The 14,308-nt window shown below is 49.3% G+C and overlaps 3 protein-coding genes across 3 annotated transcripts; 1 reads left to right on the top strand and 2 right to left on the bottom strand.

Annotated features, from left to right (window-relative positions):
* Positions 1–487: 487 nt before the first annotated feature.
* PAAG_06021 (transcription elongation factor spt6) lies at positions 488–5,123 on the bottom strand (the record flags this gene model as incomplete). Its single annotated transcript, XM_015845765.1, has 4 exons — positions 488–768; positions 894–4,563; positions 4,672–4,851; positions 4,950–5,123. 4 exons carry the CDS (start codon positions 5,121–5,123, stop codon positions 488–490), a joined length of 4,305 nt encoding a protein of 1,434 aa, XP_015699991.1.
* A 2,659-nt stretch (positions 5,124–7,782) lies between these two features.
* PAAG_06020 (dual specificity protein kinase FUZ7) lies at positions 7,783–9,788 on the top strand (the record flags this gene model as incomplete). Its single annotated transcript, XM_002792186.1, has 4 exons — positions 7,783–8,073; positions 8,214–8,371; positions 8,519–9,056; positions 9,141–9,788. The coding sequence occupies 4 exons, from the start codon at positions 7,783–7,785 to the stop codon at positions 9,786–9,788; spliced, it is 1,635 nt and encodes a 544-aa protein (XP_002792232.1).
* A 2,268-nt stretch (positions 9,789–12,056) lies between these two features.
* Positions 12,057–13,776, bottom strand: PAAG_06019 (IFRD domain-containing protein; the record flags this gene model as incomplete). Its single annotated transcript, XM_015845764.1, has 2 exons — positions 12,057–13,383; positions 13,577–13,776. The coding sequence occupies 2 exons, from the start codon at positions 13,774–13,776 to the stop codon at positions 12,057–12,059; spliced, it is 1,527 nt and encodes a 508-aa protein (XP_015699990.1).
* Positions 13,777–14,308: the final 532 nt, after the last annotated feature.

Genomic DNA, 14,308 nt, shown 5'->3' with positions numbered 1-14,308 from the left:
GCATGGATCCAAGCAAGTCATATAGATTTGGCTTTTAGAATAGCTTATCGCAACGTAACGCTCTGCCCCAATACAATGGAAAATAATATTTTGCAGCTGTGTGGTGGTACGGCGTGTTATTGGTTTGTTTGTCGGGCTGGGTTGCAACCTGTCTTGATAGATACATATTCGAGTCAAGAAGATAGAGACCGACAATAGCACTGAAGAATTGTTCATATAAACCCTCAAAGAAAATATGCGCACAGCAATCTCATTCCATGACATGCTACACTGTTATTAAAATCAATAGCAGGAGAATCCCTAGCCAAATAGACGATCCTGTACCAACAAAAGAAAAAAGAGAAAAAGAAAAAAGGGAATAAGATATCCAGAAGTAATACACGTATGTCTGCAGAATAAAAGAAGCAGATAAATCCTCACTTTTTGAACCTATCCATCCATCCATTCTACAGAAACAAAAAGGAGAAGAAAAAAAAAATCAGTCCCATCACCGATACCCACCCCCACCACCACCACTCCGATGTTTAGCCCTCGTCTGCAAATTCGCAAAGAGCAACTTAAACCCATTGCACAACGCCATCATATCCGGATACGGGTTGCGCTGCAACTCATACCCCTGCGGAATAACTTTGACTGTCCAGCTGTTCAGCTGCGCTTTCTCTCCCGCTTTGAAGCACAGGTGGAAACAGCCCGGGTGGTTTGGATCAATACAGAAAGCATACACAGAGCGGCGTGGGTTGGCTTTCGTGTATGTGTCCAGCCAGCGTTCTGGTTGTCGGGGAATTGCGGTGTCAGTATGAAAATGTATTTATTTGAGGGATTTACGCGACAGGGACTGGGTTATGGCAAAGGGGAGGGAAGGAAGGAAGAAAAAGAGAGAGAGATAAACGTACCGGTATCGCCTTTACTCCCATCCTGAAACTTCTCATGCATCATCATATCATCCACCTTCTTTGCCATAGCCTTGATATGATTGACAATAAGTTCATCAAGATCACTATACGAATACCGCCCGCCCACCTTCAAAATTTTTCCCACCGAAAATTCATTCTCCTTATCCAGCTCCAGGATATCAAGGTGCTGATAGATACCTTCAGAGACCTTCCAAGTAACCGCAAGATGATCAATGCCGTTCGACGATGGTCGAATAACGACATCCCCCCGACTCTGCGGCGCAAGAAACTCTTCCGCCTGCGCCGCGTTAAACGGGCGGAAAAGCGGATGCTTAATAACACGCATCGTCCTACCGCTCGTCTCCGCCTTCTCGCGTGACGCTTCGCGATCAGCGTCTTCTTGTCGGTCATCCCATTCTCCACGTAGCCGATCAAAGTGGCGTCGATATGGCTTGCTAATCTCACTTTCTCGCAGGGAGACGTTAGCCTGGAAAAGTTTGCGATTGAGGTAGAGGATTTTGCCCTGGACAGTTTGGTGCGGTGCAAATAGACTGCGGATGGGGATGTCGTAGCGATCTGTGATTTCCACTTCGCCGGCGACTGCGTCGATGCCGCAGTCTAATTTGCCGTCGATGTGGTCATCGGTAACACGCTTGATGGATATGGGAACGATCATCCCCTCAGCTAGGGATTCGTGGGTCTCGCCTGTGAGCATGGTGAAGATAGCGTCTGTGCTAAGGAAGACGAATTGTTTACGCAACTCCTCGTATGGTTGTTGCAATTCCGCACGGATGGTCTCGAGGGTAGCTCGTTTTCGCTGGTTGAGGTTCTTCTCCAGCTGTTCGGCATACTCCTCGAGAATGAGGTCATTGACTCTGTCCTGCGCATCTTCCTTGACGAGTTTACGAACAATAGCTCCCTGCCCATTCTCGTCTGTTTCAGCCTTGATATCTTCCTCGTCAAGCTCAAGGGCATCAGCAGCCATTTTCCGACCAATGTCATAATCTTCGGGGTGGACACGAGTATTGTCGAGGTAGTCAGCGTCGGGGTCCGTGCTATCGTAATCAATATAGAGGAAACTAGCGCAGTTATTCCAAACTTTAACCCCCATAGCTGGATAATGAGCATTGACTCCTAGAAGCTCGATCCGATTGTTAACAATGCCCCCGTTCATGTTGATAATCTTGAGAAGATGGGCAGCTTTCCGGGGGCCAAGTCCGCAGACGTAAGGGAGTAGATTTGCAGTGGCAGTATCGGTTGCAGCCTCATTGATATCAACGCCACAGAGATTGACCATATCCACCAGTGCCGTTTCGAGCTGTTTCAAGATCTTGTCCTGAGGAACCAGTTGTTGACCGGGCTTGAACTGAATCGATACAATGTCTCTGCCCAGTGATGCATACTCCTTCATCGGGTTCTGCAGGTATTTGGCCAGTGCAACACAGTAGTGAGTCAGAGCAGCGAAACTAGGATGTTCCATCTTAGCCCGTTCACTGGTCTGGTAGAGACGCGCAACTTCATCGTTCACAATAATCACTTCTAGGAGATCATTAGCCTCCTCATCGTAATCGTTGGTATAGGTAGCGCCACGCAGGTCCTTGGAAGAGACAAGATCCGACAGCTGCTTGTAAAGCTTTCTAGTTTCCGGCGAAAACCCAGAGACACCAATGACATCAGGTTTGCGTCTCTCAACGAGCTCAACAAAGGCAGCCACGTCTTTCCCATCAGCGATCATGCGACCCGAATCTCCTGGGGAGAGATCAGTAAATTTCCCATTCTCAAGCACTCTGCCATCTTCTTCAACCCACGCCCAGTAAATGGGATCCTTCCCGACAATACCGTTTCCATTAGACAATGCAAGGACTCTGGGAATAGTGCCAAGAATCATACCCTTCGGCTTATAGGGAGCCTGGTCGAGCCGTAACGAGAACGCCTCTCTGCATTCCTTGGCGACATGATTCTCACATTCCGTTCTGATGTTCTCCTTTACACCGCGGCTCATGATTCTCTCTAATTTTCCAAGGGCCATATCAACGACTTCTTTCCGCTCTCTATTCCACGCATCAGCCAGTTCACTGAAATTGTCCGAGACAATGTGCGAATATAGATTTTTCTTGAAATTGTCAAAGTTCTGGAACCGGACTTTAACATCCACCAACCCTTCTTCCTCCGCCTTGAGCATTCGGAGGAAAAGCTCAGGTCGTCTCGCAATGTCTGTAAGCTGTTGATTTCGTAGATATTTGAATTCGTAGTAAGGATGTTGTTCGTCAACCCTTTTCAACCCCTTTTCAGTCCTGAAACATTCAATAACGCCGTTCATGTAGAAAGCCTGTCTCATGACCTTGCGCATCTTGGGACTCATGGTAATCTCTTCAGCAAACATTGCTTTGGCAGCCTTCAAGGCATGGCCGCCGTTCGTGAAGATGTCGTCAAGAAGATTATCAGCTGTCACGTCGGGTGGCTCTGCGGGGTCTTCAGTATATTGCCGTTTCCCTTCCTTGAGAGCATTTTGTGCGAAAGCATCAGCTGTGATACCAAAAGCACGAACTAGCTCGTATGCACGGCTATTTCTGACACGTTCGGAGAAAGATCTCGTAGTAGCTTTCCGTCGCTGTTTAGAAGTCCCATTCTCACCACTTCCATTAACAATGGTGATATCCTTTAGCTGAGCGGGATACTGGAAATAGAGGTATTCCTGCACGTCCTGCAGCTCCTCCATGGTTACAGCCTGAGGCAACATCGATTCAAAGATGTCATCATGTACGTTGCAGATGGTTTGCAGGTTATCATAGGTCTTCTGCAGGGTGTTTCGTTTGTCGATAAGCGACCGGAACTTCAAATCGTATTCGAAGATGTCCCACAAGTCCGTCATGTTCAACAGCTTCTCAGCCTTGACGACATATTCTGGACCATCTGGATTAGAACGATCGGGGGAGACGGGGACCTTTGCAGCATGGATGAGATAGTCCTTGCGATGCTGGAATATAAACGGAACTTCCCAGTCATCTGTTATCATGAACTCGAGGACTTTGGCGATAGATCGCTGAAACGGTTCGCGTAGGTCCGGATCTAGGCGTTTTTTTAATAACATAAGGTTTGATATCCAAATGGCCTCCTCTTTAAACTGCTCCTCAGTTAATATGACGTGTTTATATTGTTTTCTCGCGACTTGGCACCGTTCAGGCTCATCGGTGAAGCAAATGACATTGTCTTCCTCCGTCAACATCTTTTCCGCCAGCTGAGATGGTTCGAAGACGTCCTTCAAGTCCAGATGCTTTTCCTTATCTTCATCCCTCTTTTCATTTTGTTCTTCGGTGTCGAGGGCAAACATATAGTCATTTCCATCACCAAAGGCCATGCGCATGTCCTCTAGGGCAGTTTCGTCAAGGCCTGTGGCATCCGTCACCCCTAGTCCCGACAATCCCTTTCTCATGGGGCGGGCGATTTCCTCATCCTCCTTTAACTGTTCAGGATCTTCATCAGAAAACACATCCTCCTCGATGAAGTTCTCCATATCATCTTCCATTCCTCTCCGCTCGTGGCGTCCAATCCGGCTATAACGATCGACCTCATCCTCCTCTTCATCGGAGTTGAACATGTCGTCGATGCCGTGAGACACATGGCGATCTCTGTCCGCCTTGTGGCCGCGCTTTAGTCTCTTGAACTTGGACTGCTAGATAAAAATAAAAAAGACAAAAATGATTTAGCTCTAGCACGTTGTGTTATGATAACTTTTTTTTTTTTTTTAAAGTAAACAGAGTCGGACTCTCGGCCATACCTCAGTGGGGAGAGCGCGCTGTAGCTCAGGGTTATTTTCTCCGATTAGGTAGATATCTTCTTCGTCCAGAGCCTCGTCTTCCCGTTCGCGTTCCTCCTGACGACGTCTTTTCCGTTCACGACGACGTTCTTCCCGTTCCTCTATTTCCTCATCTTCATCGACAATGAAGCCTTCACGGACCTGCACAGGTAAAAGGAGCAAAAGCTCTTTAGCTCACTGGTTCTGTAGGGTGGGACGAAAAGCGGAAAACGGAGGGAACGCGGGGAGAATCAGCTTACTGCACGTTCAGCTTCCTCGTCATCGTCATCCTCCTCTTCTTCGCTGGAATCTTCGAATTGGCCATTTAGCCGTTCGCGTTCCTTGGGGCCATCACCCTCTTCGCTGTCATAGGATCCATCGTCCTCCTCCTCGTCGAGCAGGGCTTCGTTTTCAAGAAGGTCTCGAGAAGTCATATTTGACGGCTGTGTGGAGGAGCACAGAGTCTGCGATCAGACTGGCCAAATGCTCGCAGGTGGACGGCGGTTGCACAGGCCAGGGGATGGGAGAAGATAACTGCAGAGGAAGAATCTTTTGCCCAATCTGAGTGGAGTTTAGTTGGGCTGGGTTGGGCTGGGTTGGGCTGAGTTGAGTTGAAGCTCCGTCAAGAACCTCTTGAATAGTTGAAGAACCAAGAAAAAGAAGGGAGGAATCGAGTGGCTGGAGATGTGGCTGAGGGATGGATGCTTATTAATTGCCCTAACCCAGATACGGAATGGCGTGATATCTGAGCTGTTTGCTCCTTGAAATTCAATTGTTTACAGAGTGTGTTGCTCCGTATGACTTGGAGATGTTTTTAAAACATCTTCCATCTTTTATCCTGGCTTTTCCTCCCCTGAAATGGGCTGCACCACCGCTTGTCGGATATCACATCGAATCCCGTTGTCAACGTGGAACCCCCCCCCCCCCCGGCGGACGACAGGACAGAAGGATTCATGAATGTTTACGTATATATCAACGTTGAGGTCGTCAGCTAATTAGTTAGATGAAGTTATCCATCAATCGGCCATGAAGAGAAACAATTATCTGGCCCCCTTTGTCTAGTTATTTATTGTCTTTGTTGCCTTTGAGATAGATAGATTGTTCCTGGACCTATTGCCAATCCTCCCTGATTATATTCATATTGATGGGACATGCCATTCTGTTAATTTATGCGAGATCAAGCCCTTGGTACCATGGCGTGTGTGTATACATACATGCATACATGCATAGTTAGTTACATTGGATGAACGATTCATGTGAAACGCCCGGATAGCCACCATTTCCACCACTCTGCTTGGGGTTATAATAATCCTTTTCAGCTCGGTGGTAAATCGGACAATTCACCGTCTGCAGGAATGCATCCGCTATCCGTGAAGGATGTTTAACAGACCAACCCATATACCTATACTTTCCTTACCTTCCTACTACTAAGTCCGTCATCCAGCATCGGAAATCACGAGGGTTATTTTTTCCACGGCTGATTTCAGGAGGTGAAGGAATCAAAAGAGAGAATGGAAGGATAACTGACAAATAAACAAGTGAACGGCATGATTTCCAAGAAATTCCCTGTGGATGTGCCTCGCACCTTTGAACAGCATCCCCGAGCCACTGGCTGAGCAGATCGAGGACTTAAGTAGACTATCAATTGAACGTTTCGACAGGGCATCTCTGGGCGTGGATTGGCGACGTATATGCAGGCCATTCAGCTCCTATTCTCTGCTAGACTGCCAGACATCTGTTTGGCAGGGCCTTCTGCTTATGTGTCCTCTTGTGAAGGGCAACCATTGGCATTTATTGGCTGACAGGTGGGTTCTTAGATATTTACTGTGCAGCAAATGAGGTGCATTATATAAATACGGAGACGGAGAGTGAGCGACTACAAAGGAGGGATGAATAAAGAGTTAAAAGTTAATTAATTAATGGATAGTTACATCTATCTATTCCAATGATATAATAGTTATTTCACTATTACCAGCTACAATCCATCAATCGAGTCAGCTAAATAAATCCACTCTTCTGACAACTCGGATGATATTTTCAAACGCAGGAAGCGAACCCACATCCCCCTCAAATGCTCCCAAATTGTTCCCCAAATGTTCCTCCAAATGTTCCCCTGAGTCCCCTGAGTCCCCTATCTCCACTCCATAAGAACTAGAAGCCCTTAGTCCGCAGTAGCCTCCCCGGGGGGGCTGCCCATTCGAGGGTCTGAGATTCTGGAACAAGTTCGCTGCATATCATTTACATACGTTACGAGCCAAAAGAGCCGGCTGCTGTAGTTAGTTAGTTATTAGATGCCGAGAATCATCTAGAGAAACTAACCATCGACAAATCAAAAAGCAGAGGGTATGTATGTAAAATGTATATACATGTATGTGGCAAAGAACAGTTTGCCTGCAAAAGCTGCCTGAAGGAATTCTTCTTTCCCCCTTCCCCCTTCCCCCCGCCCCCGGGGATCTTCACCTGGGATTAGTTAGGTATTGGTTGGCAGAGAGGTGATCATATGCATGCGATAACCAAGTCCGCCCCCATACAATTAATCAGTCTATTAGTTTATTAGTTAACGAATAGTTACGGGTCATCTTATTAAATATTGCTTCTCCCTCCCCCGCCCCCCTGTCGATGGCCTGAGGTTGAAGGTTAGTTCAAGTTAGGTTGGTTGTTTAGCCCATCTGCGGCCCCTCCAAAACCCAACCAACAGCATCTTCAATCTGGAATCTTCAACGACAAAAAACCCTCCATCTCCAGCAAACTCACTCATTTTCTCAATAACGCCCCTCCCACCGATGCTACATCACGGCGGTGGTGCAGCTCCTGTTGCCTAAATATCATTCACTCGACTCGACTCGGGGTGGCTGGGTCGCCATCACTCACTCTCGCTCGACCCCCTCTCATTTATCTTTCTTGCGGCCTGACAGACAGATAGGACAAGCACTTCCTCGAGCCTACCACTCATTTCTCGTTCAGCCATCCGGAATTACAAAAGGCAAAAAAAGAACAGGAAAACCCCCGGGAAAAAGGAAAGGGAAAAAAATTAACAAGGAAAGAGGAAAAGAACCACAAAAGAATAGAACACCCCACTGGGACACCCAAACGATGGGTGACTCCTTCAAAGCCAGAACGCTGAAACGAAAGAACGTCAAGGGGCTGGCTCTAAATGCCCCAGCGCCAAAGACCGGTTCGAATACGTCGGACGGAGATGCTCAGGTACCCGGAGCTATTGGCAATGTAGAGAGCATCCGGACAGACACTCTCGAGATCGGGTTGGAGTTTAAGCTTGATCTGAGGAGCGAGGACTTGGTGGTTCTGAAGGAGCTGGGTGCTGGCAATGGAGGCACCGTCAGCAAGGTCATGCATGTGTCGACGAAGGTTGTTATGGCTAGAAAGGTATGTCTTTTATTTTATTTTTATTTTTATTTTTATTTTTATTTTTATTTTTTTTTTTAATTCACCCTCTTCTCTCCTTCCTTTCGGAAGTTTCTTGGGTGATCAGATCTAATTGCAGTCTCATTTCGTTTGTCGGTTAGGTTATCCGGGTAGACGCAAAAGAGAATGTGAGAAAGCAGATAGTTCGGGAGCTACAGGTCGGCCATGATTGCAATTCGCCATACATTGTGACGTTTTATGGTGCTTTTCAGAACGAGGCCAGGGATATTGTACTTTGCATGGAGTATATGGATTGTGGGTAAGTGCTGCAGGTTTTTTTTTTTTTTTTTTTTTTATATGTATATATAACAGTCTACCAGCGTAGATGGGGGCGGGAGGAATAAAAATAAAAGATAAAAAATAAGAAAACCATGTTCACTAACTCCTTTCCCCCTCTCGCATGAAGCTCTCTCGACCGAGTCTCAAAAGACTTCGGCCCAGTCCGTGTCGACGTCCTCGGAAAAATCGCAGAATCCATCCTGGGTGGCCTAGTATACCTCTACGAAGTCCACCGCATCATGCATAGAGACATCAAGCCCTCCAACGTCCTACTGAACTCACGAGGAAATATAAAACTTTGCGACTTTGGCGTAGCTACGGAGACCGTCAACTCGATAGCAGACACCTTCGTTGGCACGTCGACATACATGGCCCCCGAACGTATCCAGGGAGGTGCCTATTCCGTGCGTTCAGATGTGTGGAGCGTCGGCTTGACCATCATGGAATTGGCCGTGGGACGCTTTCCCTTTGACTCGACAGATTCTGCAGCGGGTGACCGCGCAAGCGCAGGCCCAATGGGAATTTTGGACCTGCTGCAGCAAATCGTGCATGAACCGGCACCAAAGCTGCCCAAGAGCGATGCTTTCCCGCCTATTCTTGATGACTTTGTGGCCAAGTGCCTGCTCAAGAAGCCTGAAGAGCGCCCAACTCCCCGCGAGCTCTACGTAAGCCAGCTACACACGAAATGAACCCCCCTCCTGCTACGTCTTTATATGCAATACATACTAACATCGCCCCACGCGAAACAGGACAAGGACGCCTTCCTCCAAGCCGCCAAACGAACCCCCGTCAACCTGCGCGAATGGGCAATCAGCATGATGGAACAGCACAACCGCAAATCCTACCTTGCCCCGCCAGCGCCCAAATCCATAAACCGCGACGGCTCACGAGACTCCATGTGCCACCCGCGAACCGCAGAACCCTCCCCCGCCCCCCGCTTCACACCCACCTCAGGCGAAATACCGCTAAACATCACCCGCGAACCCCTGAACAGCAGCGGCGGACTACGAGTGTACTCAGATCCCATGTCCGCCATGGAGCCCTCGCCAACCGTGGGCTTCGAACACCTCTCGCTAGACGGCACGAGCCAGTACCACCCGGACCACCACGATCTGCATAAAGCGCTCAACAATCACAACAATCCTCATCACCCCAACGGGAACGGCTCTGCCAACCCCGCCTCGGCACGCCAACAGTACACCAAGAGCTACCCAAGCATCGACACGTCTGTGCCGCAGCATGCATCGCCCATGTCTGCGTCTGCAACGATGACGCGGGCTGCTATACAGTCAGCGACGTTGCCGTCGAGAGTGGCCCCGCCACCCTCTGGTCCGCTGCCTGCGCCTCCGGGCTCAGCGGGCGCGGCGGGGTGGCGGTCGCACAGTCATCGGGTATGAGCTGTGGGTATCTGGCGGTGTGGGATTGGAATTGGATTGGGAGAGATGGGGAGAGAGGGGGTGTGGGGTGTGGATTTGGATATGAGTGTGTGTACTTTGGCCATGGGTGTTTTTGGCGTATTGGCATGGATGATCGCTATTCTGGATGTTTTTTTCTTTCTTTTTCTTTCCCTCTTTTCTCTGATGATTGATGTGGTATGAGTGGGGAGTGAGTGTCTCTTGCTGTACTGACGTTATTTGTGATTGCGACTGTCGTTGTAAAGAGGGAGGAGAACTTCTGCAGATATTATGCACATGCAACGCTGCTTTACACGAGGAAGAGATCGAGAGCATGTGGAAGAACAAAACGGCAAATGCAGCTGAGGAATGTGTGAGATGCAGATGAACATGCCATAGGCTTCTTCAGGCAATGTTTAGAAAGGAGGTGAACGGAGTGGCAGAGATCCATAGATGTTGCAGCAGACAGCAGACATCAGTCAGACCTTGAACAATTTCCAGGCATATTTATCTCATGTTCATTTTCCTTTTCAAGATCAAAATAATACCAATGCATTCACTTGTTAGGTATCCCCATGAATCAACGGAACCATCCCCCTACCAAACAAAACCGGACCTGCTACTGCTGCTGCTGCTGCTGCTACCAATACTGCTACTGCTACATTCCTCCGACACCGACATACCACAACTATCCGCACCCGCCGCCTTTCTCCCTCTCTCGGTCGACCCGGACTCAGCCCACGCCCATCCAACACCTCCCCATCCAGTTCCTCAGTTGCAGGCCCTTCCAGGCGCCCTCCGGAAAACCCTTATCAGATGCCCATCCAAATCTCAATTTTGCCCTGTGTCGTTTTCTTTCTTCCTTTGGTTGCGCCCCGACCCAAAACCCCAAACACGCACCCCCCCCCCCCCCCCACACACAACACACACACACACACAAAATTTCATCCCTTGCTTTGTGTCTTCAAGCACACCTTGTGACAGACACCTGGAAAGGCTGGGCTTCCGATTCTATCGATTTGGCCCTTCCCCCTCTTCTCCGTTTCGTCTACTGCGAGCCCGTCGTCTAAGTCCTAAGTCCCGTTTTTCCTCGTCGAGAGATAAATCGTATTTCCCCCAACTATATGCGATACGCGAAAATAGGAGGACGGGGGAATTTGGCACTGGCTTATGACTGACCTCCTGCATATAGAGCTAAGATACATTATACATTCACAGCACGGCAACGTTTTTGTGCGCTTTGTGCGCTGCGCTGCTTCGTCCCCTTCTGCAACAGCCATGACATCTACATTATCATCTCCAGCGCGCCCAGGCACAGCTCGCTTTACTGCTGACACCGCATGTATGCGTATTAGCCTGCATTCCATCCGACTCTCTGTTTCGAATGTTGAGGTTGCCCGAATTTCCCTCTCCCCGCCTGGACGGGTCGAGCAAGTCCGAAGCGCGCACGGATTTTTCATTCCATTTTCTGTTCTTTAAAACTGGGGGCCTGCCATCTGCTCAGGCGCGTGATAACTATATAGTTTATGTAAGGTAATAGCAATGGGCACTGTGACCTGTGGGAACATGAATGATATATATATTTATATATATGAACAATGTCCTCCGTGGATCGAGGCAAAAAATGCGATATAAACTGAATAACACGCTCAAGCCAGCCCCTATGGGAACTTCCAGCTTCTCATTTCATATAGAATGCGTCCCATGGAGGATGCAGTGTGCATGTAGTAGGTGTATATCTAATATATATATATATATATATATATATTTGGAAAAGAGGTAGAAAGGAGAGGAAATGCCACGGTTAGTTTATAAAAGGAGTCTTGATAAATCGGGGATTACTGTGCCCGGGTAAAAAACAACCCGAATATATATAAGTGGTTTAAATCGCCATCCTGCATTTATGCAAAGGAAAAAAGGGAGGGGATATGCAGATCTAACAAAAGCGTAAATATGGTTGTGAAACGCTGGCAATTGACGTATTGGAAATGGGGCGGAAGGGGGTAAAGGAGATAGGATGCATGAATGTGGAGGATACTGTGAATAACTAGGGATGGACCTGAACAGAGAAAAAGTTAAAACGAAATCCATCTCAGCCGACGAACCGAAAAAGGCAAGCGATCACGCAAAGAAAGCAAGACAAGTCAGGATAAGAAGAAAGGCCAAGCAAAAAACCATAGACATAGAAATCTACATCACACCAGCAAATAGAAGAAATAAAAACGAAGAGAAAAGCAGAAGGAAAAGAAAAGAAAATGAGGGGGCCACCACTCAATAAGAAAACGCCTCCATCATCTCCCCGCCAATCCTCCCTCCCTTCCTCCCCTCACCACCACCACCACCACCACCACTGCCCCCCGCCCCCGCCCACTTCCCCCGGCCTCCCCCAACCGGCCTCATCATAACAGGCAAACAATCCAACACGCCCCTATCCCCCTCGAAGTAATGCGACACAAACCCCCCCCTCAACAGCCTCCTGAGCGCCGCAAGCCTCAACCACTTCCACCACTTATCAAGCCTCATGACGCTATCGCGATGGATCTTCACCGTCTTCCGGCTCCCGTACTGCCGACACGTCTCATTGTCGATGGCCTTGCTATACTGCGGCCCACGCCGGGGATTGGCGATGGTGTTCAGGATCGAGGTGAAGTTGGCGTGCAGCGAGCGTTTGGATTTCTTGTTGATATGGCGGCCGGATATGTGGGCTAGCGTGTTGACCTGAGTGAGGATGCGGGGCGTGTTGTGGTACGGGTTGTAGCGTTTGATTAAGCGTTTTTCTTGATTATTGCCGCTGCCTCTATCGTCGTCGTTGTCGTTGTCGTTGAAGCCGTCGGATCCATCAGCATCCGAGGAACCGTTCCCATCTCCGCTTCCTGCCTCCTCAATAACCTCCCCTTCAGCAAGAGGCGAATAACTCTTCTCGTACAACAACGCGATATTCTCCCCCGCGGCAATCTGCACGGAGCTCTCACTGCTCTCTAACTGCTCTGCGAAGACCTCGATGGCCTCCTCGCTTTCATTCTCCAAATCCTTCACCTCCGTGGCGAGGAAGCCCCACTCTTCCAACGCAGCCGTAACGACTTCAGCATCATCGCCCGCATTCACATAGTGGCCATCGGACGAGACGATCTCCAGCAGGAAGGTCATTTGCTCGAGTAGGCCATCCTCGCCCGCCCCGCCAAAGTATGTCGAGGCACCTAGACAGTGTATCGCGGCCGCCTTGATGGCTGAGGACGAGGAGTCTGTGATCGTCCGTTTCAAGACCGGAGCTATGCGTGCATATATGCTCTCATCGAGCAGGGTGAGTGCGGAGAGGCTGACGGCTTTCAGGGCAAGCATGGTTTCCTTCTCTGAGGATCCAGATTTGATGCTCTTGATGAGCGAGGAGAGGAGGTCGGGGAAGTGGGGGATGCCGTCGTCGATGTAGTGGGAGGTGAGGATGCGGACGTAAGCGGTCAGGTTCTCTTCGCGGCTGAGGACGCTGCTGCGTTTGCGGTCTGTGAAGTCTCTTATGACTTCTGAGAGGTCTTGGAGGGTGTCTGCCGAGGTTGATTCTTCGTCGTTGGCGGCGGAGAAGCAGTCGTCGATGGAGGGGGTGCTGGATATAATCAAGAAAAAGATACCAATGTTAGTGGTGGTGGATGTTAACTCGACGTGGATACAATGAGCAGCGCAGCAGTAGACATTGTAGAAGAGGAAGTAATAATAACAACAACAACAACAACAACAACAACAACAACAACAACAACAACAACAACAACAACAACAACAACAACAACAACGCAACACACCTCCAGGTAGTACTTTCGCTCTCCCCATCTTCGTCGTCATCGGATGGATGCCTGCTCGCATTTCGCGAGGCGGGGCGGGAGTTGTGGGCCGAGTTGGGAGCGGAGTTTACGCGGGAGTTTGTCCTTGACGCTTCGCGGCTCTGTGCCTTGCGGGACACGGTCTTTTTGCTCTCCAGAGCCTGGCGACGGAGGTCCCGCATTTTGATTTACGGTGTTGGAGAAGAAAGAAGAAATGCGGGTGGGACGTGGGAGATTAGAATGGGGTGGTATGACGCCTCTTGCTCGTTTTTGGTGATGGGTAGAACCGGGCAAGAGATAAGAGAAGCCAGCCCGGTGTCTTACCGGTCGAGAATGCAGGGTGAGTGAGTGAGTGAGTGAGAGAGAGAGAGAGAGAGAGAGAGAGAGAGAGAGTGTGTGTGTGTGTGTGTGTGTGTGTGTGTGTGGGGGTGGGTGTGTTTGTGGGTGTGTGTGTGGGTGTGTGTGTGGGTGTGTTGTGGGTGTGGGTGGGTGGCTGAGCAGGTTGTCTGCGCTGGGAATGTTGAGAGAGGAAACAGAGTGGTTGTCTGTTTCGGTGTTGGTGGCGTGTGCGGGAGGATACGGGAGAAACTCCAACAGGCCGGATATGGCAGCAGCAGTTTATCCCAAGGGCCGGGTCGATCTGTAGAGAAGAAACCGGCAGAGAGAGAGCAGCGCTGGAGAGATGGAGGAGTCCATAAGGCTCAACATGGGGAA

Source organism: Paracoccidioides lutzii, assembly GCF_000150705.2.
Source record: "Paracoccidioides lutzii Pb01 unplaced genomic scaffold supercont2.16, whole genome shotgun sequence".
NCBI lineage: Eukaryota > Fungi > Ascomycota > Eurotiomycetes > Onygenales > Ajellomycetaceae > Paracoccidioides > Paracoccidioides lutzii.
Note: the sequence above shows the minus strand (reverse complement) of the source record. Positions and strands in the feature narration are given on the sequence as shown.